Below are 27295 nucleotides of genomic sequence, written 5' to 3'. Positions count from 1 at the left end.
TTACCAGAAAGATTGACCAGAAAGATGGGAGGACGTAGACTATGACTTGGCCAGTATTTAGAGAATAGAACCCTTCTCTCTGTGCCCTTCATTTCCTCTGTCGGTCTCTGCCTGTGTGGCCAGGCTCCGGGCTTCTCCTTACTCTGTCTCCAGTCTGTGTCTTTGTTTGTGTTGGGTAATACTGGCACTTCCCGCAGACATGCAGACGGTATTAGTAGTGTTTGATTGAATCATAATTTACGGGACTTCACTAACCCCCCCCCCCCCCCCTCCTCCTCCTCCTCCTCACCCAGTCTCTCAGACCGAGATGAGGTGGAAGCTGACTCTATGTCTCACTAGCGTGTGTCTGTGATCACAGAGTACGTCTGTCTGTCCACCTATCTGTCAGTCTGTCTGCTTTCACTACAGGGAGAATATCTTTCTCTCTCTACGTCACTGCCCTTTTAGTTCCAGCCAAGTTGGGTAACAGGTAGCCTAGCGGTTAAGAGCGTTGGGCCAGTAACCCAAAGGTTGCTGGTTTGAGTCCCCCAGCCGACTAGGTAGAAAATCTGCCAATGTGCCCTTGAGCAAGGCACGTAACCCTAATTGCTCCTGTAAGTCGCTCCGGATAAGAGCGTCTGCTAAATGACAAAAACATTGAATAATAGTATATATGAATTGGTTGAAAATCTAATAATAACCAGAACTTTTGGCATTATGCCTGGATCTACTGAGGTGACCCTCTGGGCTTTGTAACTGTTTGAACGTTTGTGCATTTGCGTACTACGTGTGTGTTCTACTGTCATCACACATTTGTATGTGCGTATGTATGTATGTACCGTGTGTGTGTGTATGTGTTTCTGAAAACAGAACAGGAGGTATCGGGTCGTGTCTCAGCTTGTTGCCTCTGCTCTGCTGCTGAAAGAACACATGATGAACATATCAGAGCCTCACTAAATAGCCAACTACTCCAACATGTACAGTACTAATCAACAGACCATAAGCCTCTAGCCCTACGGTCAAACCACGGGCAAACCAACCAACCACAGCTAAGGCAGGACCAGGCCAGGGCCAGATGCAGTACCTATAGGAAGTCTACACCCCCTTGAACCTTTTTCACATGTTGTTGCATTTACACAGTGGGATTGAAATAGATTTAATTGTGTTTTTTGTTGTTGTCATTGATCTACACAAAATAATCCATATTGTCAAAGTGAAAAGAACATTTAGCCAATTTTAACAAATGAATAAAAATGGAATAACTCAAATATACTTGTTGCCTAAGTATCTAGCCCCTTTGTTTAAGCAAGCCTAAATGAGTTCAGGAGTAAAATGTCTCTTAACAAATCACATAAGCTACATGAACTCACTGTGTGAAATAATAGGGGTTGACATGATTGAGTGACCAACCCTTCCTCTGTCCCCCATACATACCACATACGTATTATCCCTCAGTCAAGTATTGAATTTCAAGCACAGATTGAACTACAAAGACCAGGGAGCTTTTCTAAAGCCTCATAAAGTAGGGCAGTGATTGGTGGATGTGTAACAATAACAAATCAGACATTGAATATCTCTTTAAGCATGGTCAAGTTAATAATTATGCTGTGGGTGATGTATTAAACCACCCAGACACATCAAAGATACAGTCGTCCTTTTGAACTGAGCTACAGGACAGGAATGAAACTGCTCAGGGATGTTACCATGAGGCCGGTGGTGATTTTAAAACAGTTACAGAGTTCAATGGCATTTATGGGAGAAAACTGAAGATGGGTCAACAACATTGTAGTGACTCCACAATTACTGACCTAAATGACAGGGTGAAAAGAAGAATACAAATATACAGAATGAAAATATAGCTTATATATGCGATAAGGCATGAAAGTAATATTGCAAAAACAACACGGCAAAGGAATGCACTTTTTGTCCTAAATGCAAATCCTTATGTTTGGTCCAAAACATCCCTGAGTTACTGCCTCCTTATTTTCAAGCATGGTGGTGTCTACATCATGGTATGGATATGCTTGACTTCGGGGCAAAGAGTGACCAAGTTACAGTTTTGACTTAAATCTGCTTTAAAATCTATGGCAAGACTTGAAAATTGCTGTCTAACCATGATCCCCAACACCTTGACAGAGCTTGAAGATAATTATTTTTTTAAAGGATAACGGGCAAATGTGGCACAATCCAGGTGTGCAAAGCTCTTACAAGACCGCTGTAATCGCCTGCCAAATATGCTTCTAACATGTATTGACTCAGGGGCGTGAATACTTAACTGATCAAGTCACACTAGTGTTTTATTTTTCATTCATCTTTGACTTTAGAGTTTAGAGTATTTTGTGTAGATCGTTGAGAAAAATGACAATGAAATCCATTTTAATCTCACTTTGTAACACAATAAAATGTGACAAAATTCAAGGGGGGGGGGGGTGTAGACTTTCTCTAGGCAAGGTAGGCTACTCCCTCAGATGGTCAGGACAACAACCTAGGTCAGCAAAGTGCAAAGCATATTCAAATGAGCTGCGTCGGAAACGTGTACCTACGTTTGAAATGGGGAGATCGATAGATGCCCTCAATGTGGGGCCAAGCTGTGACGGAACCTAGAGAGAGAGGGAGACCTATAAATGAAATGATTTAATAGGGAAGAGAACCAGAAAACGGAGAAACGTCTTGCTCCTTCTCTTCCCTCCTGCTCAGAGCAAAAATGTACCGAAACCAGGCAGTCAGGGCGGCAAGCTGAGGCACGTTTCAAGACCAAAGACTGAAACTTAAAACTTCTCTCTTGCTGTTTCTCGATCTCTCCATTTTTGTTCTCTCCCTGATAGGATCTGTGATCTGGTTGTTTGGGAGCATGATTTAATAGGCTGCTGTTCTGTTGACCGTAGATGAAGAGGCTGTGTAGTAGACGGACACACAAAAAGCACAGAGTCTGTGCAGTCCAGGACGGTGGTGGAATTCTCTTGCCCTCTAGTATCGGTAGTTTGACTTGGCGTTCTCTATATGGTGCTTTCACTCACTGTAGTCTCCTTTTGAATAGTGTTGGTAGCTTGCGGTAACAAAACCAATGAAAGGAATTGCATATTGGAGCATTTTTACTGTAAATCCTAGGACTGGGTCTCATTAGGTGGCAGGTTATACTGTACCCCCTGAGCCTCCTTTTTTGGGGAACCCAGTATTGTAGATGATAGGACAGGAGGCCTGGTGGTAGTGGAACCCCCTGTGAGGCACAGTACAGTAGGGGTCCAGACTGTCTCTGTCACACTGCCAGCCTCAAGCATTGCACTCTGTGCCCACCGCCCTCAATGCTGCCTTTGTGTACCACTATACCCTCCCCACAACAGACACACAGAGCCACTACCCTCCAACAACACATATATACACACACACACACACACACACACATACATACACACACACACACACACACACACACACACTGAGCTGGCCAAAACATGGCCTATGCTCTCAAAGAAGAAATCTCTCTTTCACCCTCTGTCTGTGTCTCTGTGTGAGCGGGTGAGGTCATGGCGTCTCCTATAGAGAAGTGGTAGTAGGCTGTAGGAGTGTGCTGTGGTAGTATAGAGCCCTGCTCCATTCTAAGGCCGGTATTGTGGTGGCTCCCACCCAGGGCTCCTCTCTCTACTGGCTCTGCTGTTCTGGTTCTGTTAATGATGGCCTTTGTTAAACCCACAGGCAGCGAGAGCGGCTATTTCTGGGCTCGGCTGTAAACAGGCAGATTCCACATCCCACATTCCACATCCGCCCCTTCTCCTACTGCCTCTGTTGGGCTGGCCCTAGCACCGAGACGAGAAACGGACGGATACGGAGAGAAGAGGAGGTTGTGAGGGAGGTGTCGAGAAACAGAGGGGAGCAGGTGGAAGACAGTGAAAGTGGAAGCAGATAGGAATAAAGGGGAGAAAATGATGTCTGTGGAGAAGTATGTTTGTTCAGAGAAGAAACATGGGGGAGAGAGGGACGAGTCTTGCATGACAAGTTATGTTTTGAGCACCTTGTATAACAATACAAGAAAGCACACCATTAAGTTTCAAAAGTGCATGTTAAGCCTATAGGGGCTGGTTTCGAGTTGAGAGCCAAGTTGGTTTTGAGCCATTGCTTCCATTTGAGACTGAAGATCTGCTGCCCTCTGCTGTTTAGTGAAGGTATTCAGACAGGCGCAGCAGCCGTGGTTATTAGTGAGGCCAGCATTAGGACCTGAAGCTACAAAAGTTAAAAATGGGCAAAACCTGGTCCATAATCCTTTGTGTCAGTCAGAAGTGTGTTGTGGCTGGCTGGTTTCACATCCCCTTGTGTGTGTTTTAGACTGGTTGAGATGAACGTTGCATGGTTATCTTGGACAAGGTTGGGTAGGTTACTTCATATACTTCATATAATGTTTATAATGTTTTCATACCCTACATTACTCATCTCATATGTATATACTGTACTCTATACCATCTACTGCATCTTGCCATCTTGATGTAATGTATCACTAGCCACTTTAAACAATGCCACTTTATATAATGTTTTCATACCCTCCATTACTCATCTCATATGTATATATTGTACTCTATATCATCTACTGCATCTTGAATATGCCGTTCGGGAATCATTCATTCATATATTTTTATGTACATATTCGTATTCATTCCTTTACACTTGTGTGTATAAGGTAGTTGTTGTGAAATTGTTAGTTTATATTACTTGTTAGATATTACTGAATGGTCGGATCTAGAAGCACAAGCATTTCGCTACACTCGCATTGACATCTGCTAACCATGTGTGTGTGACAAATACATTTGATTCAATTTTTTTTCTAAATGACATGCGTTAGTTACTCGTTATCTGTCCACAATTGTAATCAGTAATGTAACTTCTGGATCACCCAAACTGTGTAACAATCTGATTACTTTCAGTTGCTTTTAGACTACTTAAGACGCATTAGAAGAAGACAAAAAATGAATATTACCAATTGAACGACATCTATTGCAGGATAAACCAACTTTAGAGTTTACATAGCTGGCCAGACATGGATGTTGCCTTTTACTTTATGGTGTATGTAGGCCTCTTTTCACCCATTGCTTTGTACTTTGATACAGATAAGATTCACGTTTTGATGTCACGCGCACAACAGTGAAATGCCTTTCTTGCGAGCTATAAACCCAACCATGCAGTAATCAATAATTAGAGCAAAAGATAACAAGGTAGAACAAAAACACACAAGGAAAAAAATCATAGATAAGAAGAACACGAGAAAGTAAGGAGCTATATACAGTGTCAGTTCCAGGGTCAGTAGCTATATATACAGGGTCAGGTCCAGGATCAGTAGCTATATACAGGGTCAGGTCCAGGATCAGTAGCTATATATACAGGGTCAGGTCCAGGATCAGTAGCTATATACAGGGTCAGTTCCAGGGTCAGTAGCTATATACCGTGTCAGTTCCAGGATCAGTAGCTATATACTGGGTCAGGATCAGTAGATATATACTGGGTCAGTTCCAGCCTGCAACTTCCAGGGTCAGTAGCTATATACAGGGTCAGTTCCAAAACCATATTTACAATGTGCAGGCATACTGGATTGATAGAGGTGTGTGTGTATATGTGTGTGTATATATATGTGTATATATATATATATATATGTCGACCGATTATGATTTTTCAACGCCATATCGATTATTGGAGGACCGAAAAAGCCGATGCCGATTAATCTGCCAATTTTTAAATTGTATTTTCTTTGTAATAATGACAATTACAACAATACTGAATTAACACTTATTTTAACTTAATATAATACATCAATAAAATCAGTTTAGCATCAAATAAATAATGAAACATGTTCAATTTGGTTTAAATAATGCAAAAACAAAGTGTTGGAGAAGAAAGTAAAAGTGCAATTGTGTGCCATGTAAAAAAGCTAACGTTTCAGTTCCTTGCTCAGAACATGAGAACATATGAAAGCTGGTGGTTCATTTTAACATGAGTCTTCAATATTCCCAGGTAAGAAGTTTTAGGTTGTAGTTATTATAGGAATTATAGGACTATTTCCCTCCTATACCATTTGTATTTCATTAACCTTTGACTATTGGATGTTCTTATAGGCACTTTAGTATTGTCAGTGTAACAGTATAGCTTCCATCCCTCTATTTAGCGCGCGCTAACTAGCTAGCCATTTCACTTCGGTTACACCAGCCTCGTCTCGGGAGTTGATAGGCTTGAAGTCATAAACAGCACAATGCTTGACGCACAAAGAAGAGCTGCTGGCAAAACGCACCTAAGTGCTGTTTGAATGAATGTTTACGCACCTGCTTCTGCCTACCACCGCTCAGTTAGATACTTAGATACTTGTATGCTCAGTCAGATTATATGCAACGCAGGACACGCTAGATAATATCTAGTAAAATCATCAACCATGTGTCGTTAACTAGTGATTATGATTGAATGATTGTTTTTATAAGATAAGTTTAATGCTAGCTAGCAACTTACCTTTTCTTACTGCATTCGCGTAACAGGCAGTCTCCTTGTGGAGTGCAACGAGAGAGAGGCAGGTCGTTATTGCGTTGGACTAGTTAACCGTAAGGTTGCAAGATTGGATCCCCCGAGCTGACAAGGTGAAAATTTGTCGTTCTGCCCCTGAACGAGGCAGTTAACCCACCGTTCCTAGGCCGTCATTGAAAATAAGACTTAGTTAAATGAAGGTATATTTTTTTTAAATCGGCAAATCAGCGCCCAAAAATACTGATTTCCGATTGTCATGAAAACTTGAAATCGGCCCTAATTAATCGGCCATTCCGATTAATCAGTCAACCTCTAATATATATAGGGGTAAGTTGAGTAGGCATCAGGATATATGATAAACAGTAGCAGCAGCGTAAATGAAGATTTGTATGTGAGTGTGTGTGCGTGTGTGTGTAAAGTCAGTATAAATGTGTGCGCATGGTATGTGCGTTGTGGAGTGTCAGTGTGTGTGATTGTGTAGAGTTCTATGAGTGTGCATAGAGAGTGCAAAAACATATATACAAGGGTCTATTTAGCAGTCTTTGAAAATTAGCTGTTCGGGAGCCTGTTAGTCAGACTTGATGCAACGGTACCTCTTGCCGTGCGGAAGCAGAGAGAACAGTCTGTGACATGGGTGGCTGGAGTCTTTAACGATTTCCCAGGCCTTCCTTTCACACCGCCTGATATAGAGGTCCTGGATGGTAGGGAACTCAGGCCCAGGGATGTACAGGGCTGTCCGCACCACCCTCTTTAGCTCTATGCTGTTGGCATACCAAGCAATGACGCAGCCCGTCAAGAAGCTGTAGAACTTGAATTTCAGGGCCCCATGCCAACCTTTTTCAACCTCCTGAGGGGGATGTGTGTGGATCATTTTAAGTCCTTAGTGATTTGGATCCCGAGGAACTTTAACCTCTGATCCCGCTCCACTGCAGCCCCGTCGATGTGGATGGGGGCCTACTCAGACCCCCATTTCCTGTAGTCCACGATCAGCTCCTTGGTCTCAGTGACGTTGAGGGAGAGGTTGTTATCCTGGCACCACACTGTCAGGTCACTGACCTCCTCCCTGTAGGCTGTCTCGTCGTCACCGGTGATCAGGCTTACCACCGTCGTGTCGTCAGCAAACTGGATGATGTTGTTGGAGTGGTGCGTGGACTGGCCGTGGTGTGTGTACAGGGAGTACAGGAGGGGACTAAGCACACACCCCTGTAATACAATTTGTCTGTATCGTGACATAAAAAAAAAAAAAAGTCTGTCAGATTTCCAGTCATTCCAATTCATTCAATACCCCTTGATCTTCAAGAATTGGACTTGGAAATATAGATTAGCCAAACAGTTTTACCTGAGCATGACGCAAAAACAAAGGACTTATTAGCCTACTCTGTTTATAATCATTTGAGGACAGAGAGAGAATAATCATTTGTAGCTGTGTTAAGCCTATCAAAAGTCTGCAAGTTTGAGCATGTGTCCGTTAGGCCTGTGGATTAGTTTTTTTTATCAGGACGAATTAGATTGAGCCATAAAAGCCCCACTCGTGGTCTTCTTAAATGAAGCTTGTTTTTGACAGTATGTGGAGCACAATACCACGGTGGAGTATTGAAGGGAGTGAGTCTCTCAAACTGTTATTCCAAATGCTGGGATCTGCACCATGCAGCTGTTGCAAGAGCAACTGGCTGTCCACCAGTCGCAAAAACAATACGTGATAGGCAGCTTGAACCTCTTACATTCAACCATTATTGGGTCAAAATACACAGTCACCTACAACGACGACAACCCGTAAGAAACAAATAGCTAGAGCGGCAGTGTGTGTCACATCAATGCGTCATCTATGTAGATATCAATTCTAAGTGATATCCGTGTCCGCCCGCAGGCTACACCGCTGCTGTCGTCCTCGCCTCCAAGCCTTTATTCAAGTAGGATGTAGAATCTTTGGATGCTGACAGCAGTCGCACCATTGGAAGACATAGCTTGGTCTGTAACCTACCGAGGCCTATTCCTGCTCTTTACCCCGCGATCCATCAAACACATTTGGCGTGATCATCATAGTGGTCTCTGATTTGTGGTCGGAGTCGCTCAGGTGGAACAAACTGAAACCTGCTCCTTTTTTTTAACGCTGATTTCAATGTCTTTGAGAACAGAAAGGTGTCAAAGATTTTTTTCGGTAACATCCTTTCTGAATTTAAAAGTAATCCTATAAGTAATCATCTAGTTTTTCAAAGGACTCTGTAATCCGATTACAATATTTTTGCTGGTAACGTAACGGATTACAGTTCGTTTTTTGTTGTTGTAATCAGTTATATGTAACACGTTATATGTAATCCATTACTCCCCAACCCTGATCTTGGATATATTACTTATGGTTGTTTTGTGTATTTCTGCCATTCAACCTTGAAATGACAGCTAACCAAGACATTATCACTGCAAGCAAGACATAGTTTCCTTTTTGTGTGTGTGTAGTGCACATACAAATCAACACAAGGAATCACACACACCCTTACACATACTTCCCAACACGCTAGTTGATAAAGAACTGAAACCGAGCGTTATTACATGGTACCAAAGCCTTTTCCGTTTCTATTTGAAGAGCTCTTCTCATGGAGGCAGCAGACACAGGTACACCATTAGGGCGTTGGTTTAATCTCACTTTATACCGTTTTACTATCCACCTTATTATTTTGTCTATTGTCCGTGTGTGTGTGTTTGTTTTATTAATTTTTTATTTTTGACGCAATAGAGCTGTAGTATTGCTCATTTACAGTTACGTTATTGAAGTTCTACATTGCAGTTTAGTCTTAGTCTTTCGTATTTTCTGAGTATTTTCTTCCACTCTCTCTTTGAGGATGCTTCATAGAACACATGTTATAATCTGTGTGCATTGTATTTACGTGTTAGGAGGACAAAGAAAGTGGGTACGTAAGTAATGTGTCGTGTCAATGGTTCTCAGAGAACGTGAGCATTCCATGTGAAAACAGTATCTCTGTCCTTTATAGTAACCCTGTGGCGGTACCTCATCGCTCTCCCATCCTCCCTCTATCCTTCCCTCTCCTCTTCCCTCTATCCTTCCCTCTCCTCCTTCCTCTATCCTTCCCTCTCCTCCTCCCTCTATCCTTCCCTCTCCTCCTCCCTCTATCCTTCCCTCTCCTCTTCCCTCTATCCTTCCCTCTCCTCCTCCCTCTATCCTTCCCTCCCCTCCCCTCCTCCCTCTATCCTTCCCTCCCCTCCTCCCTCTATCCTTCCCTCTCCTCCTCCCTCTATCCTTCCCTCTCCTCCTCCCTCTATCCTTCCCTCCCCTCCTCCCTCTATCCTTCCCTCTCCTCCTCCCTCTATCCTTCCCTCTCCTCCTCCCTCTATCCTTCCCTCTCCTCCTCCCTCTATCCTTCCCTCATCTCCTCCCTCTATCCTTCCCTCTCCTCCTCCCTCTATCCTTCCCTCTCCTCCTCTATCCTTCCCTCTCCTCCTCCCTCTATCCTTCCCTAACCCCCCCCCCCCCCCCCCCCCCCTCCACACAGATGAGCCGACGAGCCCCAGCGCTGACCTCCGTGCCCGCCACGTGCCCGCCTCCTCTGTGGTGTCCAGCAGCATGATGGCTCCCGCCATCGTCACCAGCCCCGCCTCCCCCACCTTTACCTTCCCTCTAACCAGGCTCTTCTCACACGACTGCAGTGAGTGCCCCCCTTGAGCCGGACTACCCCGGACCGACCCCCCTGCATGCAGCCATACCAGAACCCAGCACACCTCTCTGCAGTGTCTGGTACCATGCTAGCAGACATGCCACCTCCACATCTATGGAGAGAATGGCTTACTGTACACAGGATGCTCCTTTGTTTCTCTGCATGAGTTGATTGACAATTTTTCCATGGCGAGGAGGTATAATGGCCTCCAGTAAGTAGGTCTTGTGTACTTCTTTGTGCCTGGTAAGATGCATGCGCGCCCTAAAGCAAATGTAGTCACTCCTCGGGTGCCTAGGCAGATGCATGTGCGTCATTGAAGTGAATGGGGTTACTCTCTACCTTTTTGGAGAAAGTGTGTTTTGTACCAATAGGGTCCACATTTCCTCTGTATAGACTAGAGCATGAAGTCCAGTGGTCCTCGTACACCCAGCTTTAGTCCAGTCTGTCCAGTCTGACAGACAGACAGACTCCCTTTGCATGACAGTAGTGAGCGAAGTGACCTGAGAAGACCTGACCTGACTTCATCCTGCCAGCCCACCTCTTCACCCGCTACCTCACCCCAGCCACCACACCCAACCCCCCTCCACCTCTCTGTCAACCACTCTCCCACGTCTGCTAACCCCACACTCCTTTATTGACATTCTCTGACTACCATTACATCTACTTTCTTCTCTTTCTTTCCCTCTCTCTCTCTCACTCGCTCCGTCTCCCACTGAGCAGGCAGTATTAAATCCAGTCGCCGTTCCTCCTATCTTCTAGCCATCACCACGGAGCGCTCCAAGTCATGTGACGAGGGACTCAACACCTTCAGAGAGGAGGGCCGCGTCTTCTCGTGAGTAATGGATCGCCGGGGGGGAATCGATTAGGAGGGATTCATCTGAATCATATGATCAATTCATTTCGTAGTAAATCTTACAGTAGTCATTTTTATTCTCCATAGGAGGCTGCCAAAGAGAGTGAAGAGTTTCTTCACTGATGGGGTGAGTTTTTCCCTGTTTCACAATAATAGTTGGCTGTATCCTACACGTGACCACACTGCAGATTGCAGAGGACCTTCCATTTCTGGCAGCTAGGAGAGTGTGTCTGAAACCATTAGTTTTTAGGTGTGTTTATCCTAAAAACCTGTGTGTGTGTGTGTGTGTGTGTGTGTGTGTGTGTGTGTGTGTGTGTGTGTGTGTGTGTGTGTGTGTGTGTTAGTCTCTGGACAGTCTGGGGGCAGCGGAGGAGGTGCGCTCCAAACGCCACTCCACCTCAGAGCTGGGCAGTATCAGCTACAGTGACATATGGAGAGAGGGATGGCTGCACTACAAACAGATCCTCACGGAGAAGGGCAAGGTGAGAGAGAGGGAGGAGAGAGAAAGAAAGAACGAGTAGAGGAATAGGACCTACTGCAGTTTAATGAGCCATTTCTTCTCTCTCTGTCCTCTGTCTCTCATTCTATTTCTTCTCTCTCTGTCCTCTCTCTCACTCCATTTCTTCTCTCTCTGTCCTCTTTCTCCTCTCTCTCTCTCTCTCTCAATCCATTTCTTCTCTCTCTGTCCTTTCTGTCTCTCACTCCATTTCTTCTCTCTCTGTTCTCTGTCTCTCACTCCATTTCTTCTCTCTCTGTCCTCTCTGTCTCTCACTCCATTTCTTCTCTCTCTGTCTCTCACTCCATTTCTTTTCTCTCTCTCTCTCTCTCTCTCTCACTCCATTTCTTCTCTCTCTGTCCTCTCTGCCTCTCACTCCATTTCTTCTCTCTCTGTCTCTCTCTCACTCCATTTCTTCTCTCTCTGTCCTCTCTGCCTCTCACTCCATTTCCTCTCTCTCTCTCTCACTCCATTTCTTCTCTCTCTGTCTCTCTCTCTCTCTCTCTCTCTCTCTCTCACTCCATTTCTTCTCTCTCTGTCCTTTCTGTCTCTCATTCCATTTCTTCTCTCTCTGTCCTTTCTGTCTCTCACTCCATTTCTTCTCTCTCCTATCTCTCACTCAATTTATTCTCTCTGTCCTCTCTCTCATTCCATTTCTTCTCTCTGTTCTCTCTGTCTCTCACTCCATTCCTTCTCTCTCTGTTCTCTCTGTCTCTCACTCCATTTCTTCTCTCTCTGTCCTCTCTGTCTCTCACTCTCTCCGTTCCGTTGTGTGTTACAGAAGGTGGGCAGCGGCATGCGTCCGTGGAGGCGGGTCTTCTCAGTGTTGCGCTCCCATTCGCTCTTCCTTTACAAGGACAAGAGGGAGGCGGTCCTGCGGGGCGCCACTCTGGGAGGCGATGCCGACGAGGAGCAGCCAATCAGCATCCGGGGCTGCCTGGTGGACATAGCGTACAGCGAGACCAAGCGCAAGCACGCACTGCGTCTGACCACTCAGGACTTTTGTGAGTACCTGCTGCAGGCCGAGGACAGAGAGGACATGCTGGACTGGATCAAGGTCATCAGCGAGAACAGCAAGACCGACAATGAGGTGGGTCAGAGGGCACCACTCTCACCTCTCAACTGTCCTTTCCCCTCTCAACTCTGAACCTAGAACCCTCTGACCTCTCAATTCGGACCCTACAACCCTCATATCTTATGTCACACACTGCATTCTATTTCCAGATCTCCTGTAACATTGTTGTACATGTCACCTTTCTTCACTGGTGTTGCTACAGTGTAAGGCTGTATTGATGAGGGAGTGGACTGTGTGTTTGTCTGTCTCAGGAGCTGGGATTCTCAAGACAGGCTCTGATCAGTAAGAAGCTCAATGACTACAGGAAACAGAGGTGAAGGACACATGCCTGTCACTATACAGCAGTAGTGATTGGTACATCCATCTTGCTTGTCCTGCCTGGCAGAGTCAGTTTGTAACGGTCTTCTCACTGTCTCCCCCTGCCTCCAGTCCAACAGGCAACAAGCCGGACTCCTCTCCCAGGGTGTCCCGTGCCAAGCCTTCCTTCCTGCTGGCCAAGATGGAGAACGCTGCCGGGGCGCCGCGCTCACCCAAACCTGAGGGCAAAGGTCAGAGGCAGGAACCAACCAGCAGTGGTCATTCCCGAAGGATGTTTGTTCTGACTCTGTCTGTCTGTCTGACTCGCTGTCCCTCTGTCTGTCCCCAGATGAGAGCAGCCCCCCTAAGTCACCATGGGGGATCAACATCATGAAGAAGTCCAAGAAGTCAGGGCCCAAGGCTTTTGGAGTGCGGCTAGAAGACTGCCAGCCCGCCACCAACAACAAGGTCAGCCAGAGCCTCCCGTCCTCTAATCGGATCATATTCTGTAAATGTATCATTCTGTGCGTGTTTATATGCCCTGTGAAAGTATTTACTGAAAATGCATGGCGTATGGGTCAGTGTGTGTCTACTGTTTTACTATGATGTATCTGTGTGCGGGTAAGGTATGTGGGTCCACTCCTGTCTGACCCCTCCCCTCTCCTGTCTGTCTGCCCTCCCAGTTTATCCCTATGATCGTGGAGATCTGCTGTGGGCTGGTGGAGGAGATGGGTCTGGAGTACACCGGCATCTACAGGGTCCCAGGGAACAACGCAGTGGTGTCCAGCCTTCAGGACCAGCTCAACAAGGGGTCGGACATCAACCCTGCAGAGGAGGTGAGCAGAGCAGGAACCCAGTCGCACGCACGGGCACACACACACACACACACACACACAACCTAACGTACAGTAAGCAATAGGCACAGTAATCCATGACTGGATTAGATAGACACAGTATATCTAGTCATCTGTGGGATGGTGTTAAACAGCATCAGTGGGGTTTACAAGTGTTCAGCAAAGGGAAAGGATGACATGACCATCAACTATTCTACCCAACAGTGTCTCTGATGGTTGGCCCTTTAGTATTGCCTTTGACCTCTCTCTCCCTGTTCTTACCGCTTCACAGAAATGGCAGGACCTGAACGTGATCAGCAGCTTGCTCAAGTCTTTCTTCAGGAAACTTCCGGAGCCCCTCTTCACTGACGGTGAGTGCCCGTTTCGTTAGATGAACCATCAGCAGAGGCAGGAATAAACTCTCCTTCATCCTCCTTTTAACAGTTACAGTTGAATGCTACTTTTTATTTCAACTATTCATATTACTCTCATCCTCACAGATAAGTACAATGACTTCATCGACGCTAACCGGATGGAGAATGCCGGGGACCGGCTAAAGACCATGAAAAAACTGGTATGTGAACGTTGTCTGAACATGTTCTTCTATTTGCATATCCGGTATAGTCTTTCCCTGGAAGGATGACATGTTCAAGGGCTAACAGATTACACAGGATACTCAGAAGTGTTGACATATCTCTCTCTCTCTCTCTCTTTCTCTCTCTCTCTCTCTCTCTTTCTCTCTTTCTCTCTCGCTCTTTCTCTCTCTTTCTCTCTCGCTCTTTCTCTCTCTCTTTCACTCTCTTTTTCTCTCTTTTTCTCTCTCTCTCTTTTTCTCTCTCTCTCTTTTTCTCTCTCTGTCTCTGTGTGTGTGTGTGTGTGTGTGTGTGTGTGTGTGTGTGTGTGTGCGTGCGTGTGTGTGTGTGTGTGTGTTAGATCCGTGACTTACCAGACCATTACTACCACACTCTCAAGTTCCTGGTTGGCCATCTGAAGACGGTAGCTGACCACTGTGAGAAAAACAAGGTCTGGATACTGTTATCGTAGTGTTTTAACGTGAACATATTATTATAGGCTTGTGTCCTAAATGGCACCCTATTCCCTATGTAGTGCCCAACGTTTGTCCCGGACCCAATGGCACTTCCTTCCCTATGTAAAGTGTTAAACGCGTGGTCGCCATAGTAACAGTCGATTAAGGGAGACTGATTTATAAGGAGGTGTATTGTTTCTGTGCGTGTAGATGGAACCTCGTAACTTGGCCCTGGTGTTCGGGCCCACGCTGGTGCGGACGTCTGAAGACAACATGACAGACATGGTGACTCACATGCCTGACCGCTACAAGATAGTCGAGACGCTCATCCAACACGTGAGTGAGCCTCTAATCCCAACCAATGACAAACCTGTTTACTGGCTTCATGTTAGCTCTCCTCCAATGAGCTGGCTGTCGGAATATCTTCTCACAGATCTCTTCTTTCTCTCTGCCTCCTCTCTCTCTCTCTCTCTGCCTCCTCTCTCTATATCTCTCTCTGTTTCCTCCCACAGTATCTCTGGTTTTTCAGTGAGGACCTGGACAAGGATGAGAAGGTACAGTGGGACTTACTCTGCAAACTGTGGAAACTATGTGGGGACGGCTGTTCAGTTCACACGGTCACGTTGGAGCTCACAGTGTAATCTGCTCCAGTAAACAGCCAAGTAGAATCCTGGGGATGTGCTATGATACCGTACATCTTACCTATGCGTCATTGCCTGCGTCTCATATTGCACCCTATTCCCTTCGTAGTGCACTACTTTTTTTTTACCAGAGCCCTATGGGCCGTGAAAAAATAGCGCATTATATGGAGAAACGGTTGCCTTTTGGGACACAGTCACTGATTCTGATGCAGGACTTAAATCCAGTGTTGATGTGTTGTTTATGACTCGATGCCTTTCTCCCCTTCAGACTCCAGTAGACACAAAGGACCTGGTGCCTGCCCCCAATATCGACCACTTGCTCTCCAACATCGGCAGGACCGCTCTGCTAGGGGAGGCGTCAGGTGAGGGCCCGCCCACCACTGCCCAAATGCATCCAATCACAACCTGCACTGATCTACTGACAGCCTGTGCAGACCAATCACGGTTCACACTGTGGCCGAACTGGCCAATCAGTGACTGTCAACAATCATTGACAGCCACACAGTTGAACCAATCCCATACAATCAGGAAATAGGCATGACATACATTTGAAATGATTTGCCCTTGCCAAGTTTCTCTCCTTCCTGATTTGATCACTAGACTGTGTGCTTCTTTCCTCTCACCTGGTTTTCTTTTCTTCTTTATTACTCATCCTTCACTGTCTCTTCTACATCGCTGCATCCCTCTCTTAGCTGAGCCTGTGGAGCAGCCACTGCGGTAGGATGGGACTTCCCCTGCCAATTCCTGTGTGTGTTTGTGTTTGTGTGCGTGAGAAATAGTGAGTTTGGGTGTGATGGTGTTCTCTTAGTAAAAAAGTGGGTGGGTGTGTTTGGTATGTGTCACCATCTTCAGAGGAAGTTGCTCTCGGCTTCCTCTCAGTGTCCGTCTGACTAAGGCAGGAGTTGTGTGTGAGGATGACCCTGTACTGTCACCCAGTCTGACTAATGGATTAATGACTTTGTGTTCTCTGTCACTGAGAGAGAAAGCCCCTCTATACTGATCTCTCCATCTGTCTGTCCTGTCTACCTCACCTGCTCCACTCATTCTGTATAGGCCCTCTCGTGTGCTACTCTGGGGTTTTAGTGTGTGTGTGTGTGTGGTAAACAAACAAAGAATAGTAAATAGTAAACAAACAAAATATTTGGCCAACTGGGACATTTTGTTTGTCCCCGCAAGGTCAAATGGGGTTTAGGGTTAAGGTTAGAATTAAGTTTAGGAGCTAGGGTTAAGGTTTGGTGTTAAGGTTAGGGTTATGGAAAATAGGATTTCAAATGGGACTGAATTGTCTCCCCACAAGGTTAGTTATACAAGACTGTGTGTGTATTTTGAGTGAGAGCATGTATGAGTGAGACCATTTTAGTGAGAGCGTGTGAGTGAGCATGTGTAAGTGAGAGCGAGAGCTAGTGAGTGTGAGCTATTGTGAGTGAGTGAGTGCTAGTGAGAGCTAGTGAGTGAGAACTAGTGAGTGAGAGCTAGTGCGTGTGAGTGAGAGCTAGTGAGTGTGAGTGAGTGAGTGTGAGTGAGAGCTAGTGAGTGTGAGTGAATGAAAGTGAGAGCTAGTGAGTGAGCGGTAGTGAGTGTGAGTGAGAGCTAGTGAGTGTGAGTGAGTGAGCGAGACCGTGTGATCACGACCATGTGAGGGAGACAATGTGAGCTAGTGAGTGAGAGCGAGAGTGCGAGCTTGTGAGTGTGAGTGAGAGCTAGTGAGAGCTAGTGAGTGAGAGCGAGTGAGTGAGAGCGAGTGAGTGAGAGCTAGTGAGTGAGAGCTAGTGAGTGAGAAAAGTGAGTGAGAGCTAGTGAGTGAGAGCTAGTGAGTGTGAGTGAGAGCTAGTGAGTGAGTGGTAGTGAGTGAGAGCAAGGGCGTGAGTGTGTGTGTGGTGATTGAAAAACCCTTTACTCAAACTTGTTTTCTGCCTTCCCTCCTCCTGACTCCTCCTTCACCAGTTGATGTCATCAGTGTTTGCCGTGATGTCATCAGTGTGTGCTGTGATTCCTTAATGCTGTTGTTTTTCCCCACCCTCGCACCTCTCTCCAACAACCCTTGTCACATACCAGTCAGTTTGATCAACTCCATGACAATCAGTGGTTAGTGATGACACGTTGTTCTGTGTGTTAATGGTGTGTGACCAGTGTCTGTATGGTTCTGTTCCCCAGGGGAAGGTGACGGGTAGAGGGTGGGCACAGAGGATTCACAACTCTCTCCTAATTGGATTGGTGTTGCATTAAAGCAGTCCCTAATATTTCCTGTGTTATAACAGTGTCAAAATGGTGTGTTTTTAAAGCTCTAGCTAGCTAGATATAGCAGAAAGGTTTGTTTTCTGAGCAGTAGCTCTGTGCCCCCCCATCACAGCCATTCACGCTCCTCCTCTCCTCCCACGTAACACAAACCAGCTTTACAGTGTACCTTCCCCTCTGACCCTCTCTCTTTGTCCTCTCTTAGACTCAACCAACAGTGACTCAGCTAAATCTAAGGTAAGGCCTCAGATAGCCAACTATGCTGTTTTACACCTTTTAAAAAAAGCTTCACAGACACAAAACAATCTTCTTCACTACCACAAAAAAAACATTCAAAGAGCTGAAGCAAGTAACAAAAATTTTCTTCACACCATCTAGTTATGGTTGATGTTGTGTAAATCCTCCGACCTTTGACCTATGTGACTTTGTTTTGCCTCAGGGCTCGTGGGGGTCAAAGCGAGACCTCACTGCCAAGGACTTTCTGACCCTGTCCATCATGTCCGCCGTCACCGGACGCAAGCGCAGGAATCGCCACAACGGCCGCCTCGTGGGCAGCAGCACAGACGACGACTCGGAGCACGAGCCGATCAAAGCCAGCCACCTGGGGGCGGAGGAGGGAGAAGAGGCGGGGCTGGTGGTGGCAGGAACAGACACCGCCCCACGAGCAGAGGAAGAGGAGGAGGAAGATGAGGAGGAGGAAGAAGAAGAGTCTGTAGTAGAGAGAGTGAGAGAGAAGGTAGAGGAGGTGATAGTTCCCAGCATGCCATGCAGTAGTGAGAAAGAGAAAGCAGGGCAGACGGTGATGCTGCTCTCTGAGGAAGAGGCGGTGACCGCGGAGGTGAAGGGCAGGGTGTGGCGGGGGCCAGAGGATGCTCGCTCTATCGTCTCCGGTTACTCCACCCTTTCCACACTGGGGCGGAGCCTGGCGTCTGAGGGCCGGTGCGATGAAGCTGACGACGAGCGCAGCGAGCTGGTGAGCGAGACGGACAATGAGAGCGGATTCGCCTCACGCTCCCTTACCCAGGAGAGACCTGAGAAACACCCCCCTGCATCTATTACACCCACCCTCACACCCCCAACCCCCACACAGCCCCCCACAGCAGCACAACGAAGCTTCCTCTACACACACTACAAACCCCACCCTGTCTCCCCTACGACCCAGCACACCACCCCCACCCCCTCCACACATACTCAGGACCCTGGGGAGAGGAGCGAGGGTGGTGCACGATCCACCACCCCCTCCTCCTCCTCCTCCTCCACCACCCACAGACTACACCCCCGACCCTCCTTCAACTCCCACAAGCTGATCCAGTGTGACACGCTGGCCAGGAAGAAGCTAAAGGACAGAGGGAAGACCAAGACTCATTCTCTGGACCTCCCTGGGCCTTCAGGAGAGGAGGGAGCTGGGGCACCAGGGGCCCAGAGGAACCGATCCAGGACCAACCCTTCCTCAGGGAGCAGCCAGGAGAGCCTACGTCCACCCCGGCCCAAAGAAGCCCTGCCCCCCAGTGAGGCTGCCTCTTTCACCCCCAGCGGGACAGGGCAGGGTCAGGGGCGAGGGTCTCTGGCTGACCAGGTGCGCGCACGCCTGCTGGGCTCGGCTGATGACCTGCGCATCGTGGGACTGAGGAAGCCACTCTCCCCGGAGACGAGGAGGAAGAGACGGGCCTGGAGAAGACACACTGTGGTGGTCTCACCTACCGAGTCGGGCGACAAGAGGCCTGCGCTAGCCACCAACAAGTTCCCCATGTCGCCGGCCACTTCCAACCAGGGCAAACCACAGGGATCACCCCTCGACCACCAGGAGCTTCACCCAAGACACCGTCTTCCCCTGGGCCAGAATCCCCCCGTCACACGCCGAGTACCCGCCTCCAGGTTCCATCAGTACCTGTAAGTATGGACAAAGACTCATAGGCCTGTAAGTTACAAACTCTCAAATTCTCCCTCCCCTGAGCTGCTGAGCCAGGGCTGCTGTGTTAGAGGGTCAGATAGTGCTGACCCTGAGTCAGTTGCATGATGGCAGTGGGTAGTGGACAGCAGAGCCACAGACAGACACAAGGGGTCTTGTGACAGGTCTGAGAACAGTTTCCGGCCTCCAGTCTACTCCGTTTGCATGGCAAGGGGCATTCCAGTATTTGCCAAAGCTTATTTATTTTGTGTGTTTTAAAAATAAAATAAAATAATGCAAAATTGCAATGGGGCAGCAGACGCACAGACAGACAGACATTGATATGACGTTGATATTAAAGCCAAGAACTCTCCCTCATGCAGGCAGCAGACAGACGGTGTGTTACTGAATAATAGGATCCTTCCTGTCCTCTCGGTTGCTTCCTGTCTGACACAGGAAGTGGGTTGTCCTCTCCCAATGCACAGGGAAGAGCATGCCAAACCAAGCCTACCCAGGGTTCCTCACAGAGTGAAACTTTCAACAGGACTGTGAGCTCTCTCTCTCTGTCTTTCACACTCACACACACATACAGACACAAACACACACATACTAGCTGAGAGATCTACACATACACTATAAGAAGAGTACAAGCAGTATTGGAATGTGAGTTTTAAGGGAGAACTCTGTCTAACCTTTGGCCCCAGCACTGACTTCTATATCAGTCTTCCTTAATATTCTGTTACTATGATGACCACAGAACAACTGGCTCTAACACTCAACTAGTTGCCAATACACAGAAATAACATAACTCTCTCACACACACACACACACACACACACTGTCTTCGTTAATGTTTGTCTGTCTGTACATATGTGTGTTTGCCTGACAATACTCGTGAGTATGTTTGAGTGTGCAGGTGTTTGTGTGTTGAACTATTTTGTAACATTTGTAAAAAGCCTTGTTAAGTTAACCTTGTAAATATATATATATTACATTATCTTTATTTTTTGTATTGTTTTATGGTTTACATAAGTGCACACAGGTGCACCATCATTTCCTTCAAGATGTTACTTGAAATGTTTCCCTTAATATATAATGTTTTTGTTTTATATACAGTAAATATTATATATATATATATATTTTGTATGAAAAGAATAAGTACTTTTTATTGTGTTTTGACTTCTCGGATGTACCTGTTTTTAAAACAAACAAAAAAGAAAAATCCTGAACCTGACTTAAAGCCTGTTCCTTGTTTCCTCGTAGACGGCCTTTCTCTGTGACTCACAGTACTATGCAGAAATACTTTCTCTCATTTAGCAAAGATAGAATAACTCATCCAACATTAACACTCTCCAGTCAAAATTCTGGCCGTTGAAATGCCTCTCCGTTTCATGGCTGGATTGGCATCCATTTCCGCATTTGAAGAAAGCAATGGACTCTCCCCTTGCCGACACTACTATCTACCTTATGCTGACAATGCTTATCTTATTTGGCAGCAAACAGGGCTTTATCTACCATAACCTAATTTAAGTCAGAATAATGTGTGTATGCATCTCAGCTCTCTTATCAAATAACGATCATATACTGTCCTTGCATCAACTCTATCATAACTGTCTTTTCAATTGGATGAAGTATTAGTTGGTAATAATTTGCTTGACCAAACCTGCCTACGTGTACCAGAGGAAACATTTGTTTTCATTTTATGGGTGACCGAGAAAGCGCGAAATATTGACAACATCAAGGATTATAAATGCAACCTGCATGTATACACAAAGTTACATTTTGTAAAGTCTGTCAATTATATTCTATTTGTTATATTATCAGGAGTATTTCAAGTATTAAGCCATCTACACATGATTTTTCATGTCATATATTACATTTCCATAAGGTTAGTCTCAATTGAATAACCACTGTGAGTGGGGTGCTTCAGAATTCCTGGATACAAATGAATGATTGCAGAAATCTGGTTAGCATAAGTAGCCATTTTTGGGTCTGCTGTGTTTCTAGACTGACATACCATTCTCTTGGCCATGGTCCAAGATGAGTTTCCATTTCCCAAAACTCTTTATTAACTGTCCCTCGACCAATGTCATATGGGAGTTATTCTTTGGTTTCCCCCTTTGCCTGACAGGATTTTTGTCATCATAAAATGTCATTGACTTTTAGTTAGTCTTGTCTTACCTCAAGAGTTGCCCTACAAGTGCCTGATTTCTAGAGTGTTTTTGTTCTGCCGTGCCATGGCCAGTCCTCACCTCCCCATTAACCCTCATTATTCCAGACTCTCAACGCCAGAAGCCTCAACCTTCACATCTAGTTATAAGCCAGACTGAATCCATTCTCTTCTCGTTGCTGTGCTGACATCTTATCCTCGTGACCCAAAGACGTGTATCATACATACGAGCAGCCTCTCTGGGAGGCCATTAAAAGCACACTGTGTCTGGCCAAGGACTTGTCTATGCAGTCGGTTTGCATCTAACAAGCACTAACAAACAGCAGAACACCTGATGCTGCAAGGGGAGGGAAGGTATGGTGCTCTCACCTGCTTTTCTCACACACAGAGGTTCTTTCATGAAGACAGTGTTTTGTATGGTTCACATAACAAGCCCTAAGTAAGGGTGATCAATACCTAGAACAAGGTAATATGGTACCAACTCATTTTCATTAGATCTTGTTTGATGAACTAACTGTATACATTTAAACTGTCAGCCAATAGGAGACATACAGCTAAGCTTAACAGAGCTGAACCAAACTGCTCATGCCTTCATCAAAAAGGTGAATAAAAAACATTTCTAGAAAATTCTGACAACACTCAATGTGTGTTTAGCTGTCCATTTCTTGAAGTGTGATATACCTTATGTTTGTTATTATGTCTGATAATATTTTGTACATATTGTATTGTGTAAATTACATTTTGAATTGCTTTGAGTAAACAATCTTATACGAAAATGGACTGACTAAAGGTTATCCACCTGGAACCATTTCATTTGATGGCATTTTGCTTCAAAGCAAGGTTATATGATGTAAATAAACAGAATTAAGTTTTAAAAATGTTTTGCAGTTGCTTGATAATTTTGGAAATGTTTAATGTCAATAGTATTCTGTGATCATTGCTGACATGTCATTCCAGGCAATAGTTTCAGATATTTCATTGAAATTGGGAAGGATGTCAGTCCACATGAACAAAATGAATTCACAAACAAAAAAAGTGGAACCAGGTTTGTGACACCACTGATTGGTATCCACCCAATGCATCCTGCACCACAATAAAAAATGCTGTAAAAAAAAAATCCATCACGGATGAATCTTGGAACTACATTACCCATAACTATTATGCTGTAGAGCACTCAGTCTTGCACCACACTTCCCTGAATGCATCCAGAGAGGACCTGACAACTCGAAATCGGTGCAAATTATATCAGTAGATTCAATTAAGATTCCTGAAGTTTTGTATACATTTGTTTCAGTGTATTGTATGTCGGTAAACCTCCTTTGATTGGGAGAATTTAAGTGTGTAAATCTGCGTAAAACCTAGCTAACAAGTTAGCAAAGTCCTGCTAAAAACAAGGAAGTCGTTAGCTGGCCTAGCATGGTAAATATATGCATATTTTGACCAGCCATATAGCTAGTTACCAAACCTGCGTTTGAGACAGAGGTATGTTAACAAATCATTAACAATTTGTTAACAACAAGCAATCTAAGTACAAACAACTAGTTGGTAAGCGATTTAATTTGCTCTGCCCACAGCCCACAAAATGTACCATTTTGGAATATATTGACACAGAAGTGTATTTCCAACTTTGTGTCAATGTTCTTGACAACATTTTATCTCTGAGTCTGAAACCAGGCTAAATGGGTCAGCGTTACTTATCTATGTTGTATTATTAGCTTTCCTCTCTTTAAAGGGATAGTTCACCCAAATTATATATTGGTTTCCTTACCCTGTAAGTCTATGGACAAGGTATGACAGCAATCCATGCATTGGTTTGTTTTACCTGGCCAGTTTCATACATAAGTAACTTAATTGAGCAACACTCAATGTTGGATACTTTAGAATGATTTGGACCTGAAGAACAAAAATGACTAATTTCATTGACCTGCATTGGTTTTGTTTTTGAATGAATTCAATGTGAATGTTAAGCCTACCAATCTCATTTTATGAGTAATAGCAAAACGTAATGAAAAAGTGACAAAGTTCTTCCCTGACATGCGTTGATTACCCTTGGCCCAATAAGTTCCATATCCCAAATTATACCATGGAAGTAGGGCAATGCAACTCCAATAGGACCCTTGCCTTGTTTAGAAAGACTATTTTAGCAAGTCGGAGTCATCTGCTCGATGAGCTTTAGCCTGCAACATTAGGTCCATTTCACATACCACTGAGACAGGTCAAGAGGTGACCTATTGAGAGTTGGAGTACAAAATAGCTTCTGTAAGGATATGTCGTGAGACCTCACAAAACCAACAGCTACAGACATATCCAGGGTTGGGTACAGACCCTGATTCGATTCCAGGCTATATCACAACCAGCTGTGGTTGGGAGTCCCTTAGGGCGGCACACAATTGGCCCAGTATCGTCAGGGTTTGGCCGAGGTAGGCAGTCATTGTAAATAAGAATTTGTTCTTAACTGACTTGCCTAGTTAAAATACTTTCTAAATGTCATCCTTTACTAGTTTACCTGTCCAACATTGTAATCAACGTAACTTTTGGATTACCCAAACTAACTTAATCAGATTACTTCCTAATCAGTTACTCCCCAACCCTGCATATCTAAATATATGGCTGTGTACAGCCTACTGTAGATTCTTGACAGTTGTTTACCAATGGTTGCATTATGCAACCTGCATATCATTTCTATAGTGGTAATGAGTGATGCAGTCACAACTTACCTGATTTGGTAGTGGTTCATCTAAGGATAGTAAGGACATCTGAATGAATCTGAAAAACTAGGCATATTCCATCACTTTACATCTGCCTAAATAGTGAAAATAAATTGATGTAAGTCAATAGCTGTAAAATGGCTTGCAGATAATAGCCAAATACTTTGTTGGTATCAGGCAAAATCTTTATTTACCCCCTACGGGAAGAAAAAAACAAACAATTGTGTACATGTTAATTTGCACATTTAATTTTGGGAAAGTTATTTGAAATTCTCAAAAGAAGCATTTTTTTAAACAAATGTTACATTTGGACAAACAGTCCTGCTGATTTAACAAATTGTGGGATAGAGTATTTTAATGCATGCATACCAGGGAAACAAAAACAACATATTTCCAAATACATTCTCTTTATAAAAAAGAAAATAATTTTAAATATATACATTACTTATTGAAAAACTTTAAACAGGTGCCTTACAGTCCAAATAGAAAAGAATGCTCAAATTTTGCAACGCAATTTACGGACCGTCACTGAACCTTCCAGAGTTAACAAACCGATTTCATAAAACTGGTGACACTTTTTTAAAGTCCTGTTTAGTCCCCTCGTTTCCATATTTTACCTGGTTCTATCCATTTCTAGTCACCTAATGTGACAATCTGCTCCTTGCTCTGCGGACGTTGCTCACTGTTATGCGCCCTCAGTCTTTCCAATTCACCCTCCAATTCTCTGATCCGCGCCGAATTCGACTGGGGCACCTGGCTATCATCTGTGATGTCCGGGTTGGTTACGCGCCGCAAGCGGGTGTTCTCTTCCTCCAGACGGGACATGCACTTCTCCAGCTCCAGGTATTCTTGAACCAGCTCTTGCTTGGACATGTTTTGAAGACTCTCGATGTGGTATTTCTCGTAGGTCTCGGAAAAGTCTCTCTGAAGAAACTCCCCACCTGCGTTTCCAGGCCTCCCGATGCCGTCGCTGCCACCACCGCTGCCATAGTCCTCCTCCTCCTCCACATCGAAAAGCTCGTCCTCACTTGCGGTGTCCTCTGGGCGAGCACCAGTCCCCAACTGACGTCGGGGACCACTTTCGGTATTCAGATCCGGTTCCTCTCGGTCGTGTTCATCCATAAGGAACTGCGTTGTATTGTAGGGGGCAACGGGCAACCCCTTCGCGAACATCTCTGCTCTCACTCGGGACGCTCGTTCGGTCTCTCGCTCGTCAAGCTTTTTCTTTTCTTCCCAAGAAAGTTTAAAATAGGGCTTCCATTGACGCTTCTTTTTGGATGGTCGACGCCTGTGTTTCTTCTTGCCTTGACGCGCATCTACAGCTGCCCCGGCGCCTGGAGAGCCAGAGTCGGTTCTCTTCCCACACTCGCCTTGCACTTGACTCAGGGTCTCCTCGTGCGGTCCATCTCCACTATTTCCGTGGGCTACGAGGCCACCTTCTCCGGCTGCATCTGCTCCGGGTTCCTGGCAGGGCTGTGTTGCTGCTGGGCACTTAGGAAGTGCATTTCCGGCAACGAATCTTGGGCACACCTCCCTCTGCCCGCCTTGCATTTGCCACAACTTGTCTGCAGGGATAACCCCGCCGTCACTCTCTGCTTGCTGCTGTTTATCTCCATATCGCCCCCTACCGCCAGTCTCAAGTCCACGGCTCTCATTGGTTTGGGGATGCTCCACAACTCTTCCTCTCCCACTTGATGGGGTATCTGAAGTTTTCAGGTGATGGGTCTTCTCAATGCTCGGTTCTGTCATCCTGATGTATGCTGTTGGGCTGTTCGCCTTACCACATGTCAACCGTTGTCTCTGTGCGAATTAAACTAAATGTTAATTAAAATATATTTTGCAAACTTTTGCTAAGTATACTGTTTCTGTGTCTTAATATGAGCAACATTTACTTGACAAGAAATGTTTAGCTAACTTTCGAAACGGTCACTATCGCTACTCTTTAAAAACAAAGTTATGAATGGTAACACTTGTTACTTCTCGAATGATTCGTCAGAGCTACTGTAGCTAGCTAACGAACTAAGGTTAACTATTTCGGTGCCGCTAGTAATCCTTCTCAGGTTCGTATTTCATCTCCACAACAGTGACTGTCCAGTATGCTACCACAGAATGAGTTCGCGGTTTTATATCAACTCTACCACCGCCAGTGCGCATGCTGCTTTTCTTGACTATACTTGTTTTGTGGGATATGTAGTTCCAATGTAGGTAAATTACTAGCGAGACCGTCCATGACCAACTACCTGACCCACAATTCTAGGGCATTTATCGAAAGTTTAAGCCAATCAAGTTTTAGGATATAGGACCACCCTCTCATTGCTGCTATTGGACAAAATTGCATATTCACTGTTGCTAAGCTTAAATCATATTATTATTGGTTATCCCGAGAGTCAATCAAGTGCACATTGGGTCCAAGAGGAAAGTAGTCCGAGGCATTCTTTCAGACGCTACCATGTATAAATGGAGGGGGGAATTAGTTCACGTTTTGAAGAGTCTGCGAATTAATCTTCATTAATCGATATTCCACTTATACTGTATGCCACTAATAAATTATGACATAGGAGTATGTCGTGTCTTTTATCTATTAATGATTGTTTTGCTTTGTATCACTCCCACAAACATTGAGACAATCCTTTCTTTCTAAAGGTAATGAACCCGTCATCCTGAACAAACTAGTCCTTTTTTACAGACCGTGTAGAAAAACGATTAACTAACGGCTATGCACTATGTTCATTTTGTTAATATTTAAACATTTACACAGTTATTTTATGTGGTTTTAAATAGTGTAGGGTTTAACTTTATTCGTTTTTTTTATTATTCTCTCTGGTGCGGAGCGATATTTCCCTCGCCTCCCACTAATGCGCAAGGATAAGAGTGTGGAACGACGCGTAAAGAAGCGACATTTTATTTATCGAGACCTAGCTAGCCAGTAGCAA

At 45.1% G+C, this 27295-nt stretch overlaps 2 protein-coding genes across 15 annotated transcripts in view; one reads left to right on the top strand and one right to left on the bottom strand.

The window, feature by feature from the left end:
• Positions 1–22532, top strand: part of arhgap23a (Rho GTPase activating protein 23a) — a 100105-nt gene extending 77573 nt beyond the window's left edge. For 7 of the 14 annotated variants that reach the window (XM_090193217.1, XM_090193216.1, XM_090193214.1 and 4 more), the window contains 18 exons: positions 9978–10130; positions 10860–10971; positions 11080–11119; positions 11337–11474; positions 12270–12578; positions 12815–12876; positions 12993–13111; positions 13210–13328; positions 13544–13696; positions 13986–14064; positions 14194–14267; positions 14627–14716; positions 14931–15056; positions 15233–15274; positions 15630–15723; positions 17802–17833; positions 18036–19486; positions 19868–22532. In XM_090193217.1, the coding sequence (XP_090049343.1) occupies positions 9978–10130; positions 10860–10971; positions 11080–11119; positions 11337–11474; positions 12270–12578; positions 12815–12876; positions 12993–13111; positions 13210–13328; positions 13544–13696; positions 13986–14064; positions 14194–14267; positions 14627–14716; positions 14931–15056; positions 15233–15274; positions 15630–15723; positions 17802–17833; positions 18036–19486; positions 19868–20036 (3362 nt within the window). In that variant the 3' untranslated portion in view covers positions 20037–22532. Of the gene's footprint in view, positions 1–9977; positions 10131–10859; positions 10972–11079; positions 11120–11336; positions 11475–12269; positions 12579–12814; positions 12877–12992; positions 13112–13209; positions 13329–13543; positions 13697–13985; positions 14065–14193; positions 14268–14626; positions 14717–14930; positions 15057–15232; positions 15275–15629; positions 15724–16053; positions 16079–17801; positions 17834–18035; positions 19793–19867 lie in introns of those variants that run through there. The other 7 variants (XR_016485237.1, XR_016485235.1, XM_090193211.1 and 4 more) reach the window with 5 other exon arrangements.
• A 1993-nt stretch (positions 22533–24525) lies between these two features.
• On the bottom strand, positions 24526–26605 carry LOC110538140 (protein HEXIM1). Its single transcript, XM_021624765.3, has one exon. The coding sequence runs from the start codon at positions 26109–26111 to the stop codon at positions 24996–24998; it is 1116 nt and encodes a 371-aa protein (XP_021480440.1). The 5' UTR covers positions 26112–26605; the 3' UTR covers positions 24526–24995.
• Positions 26606–27295: the final 690 nt, after the last annotated feature.

This window comes from Oncorhynchus mykiss, chromosome 12 (assembly GCF_057628025.1).
Source record: "Oncorhynchus mykiss isolate SJ-2025 chromosome 12, ASM5762802v1, whole genome shotgun sequence".
NCBI classification, from domain to species: Eukaryota; Metazoa; Chordata; class Actinopteri; order Salmoniformes; family Salmonidae; genus Oncorhynchus; species Oncorhynchus mykiss.
The sequence above is the reverse complement of the archived record's forward strand: the minus strand, read 5'-3'. Positions and strand labels throughout refer to the sequence as shown.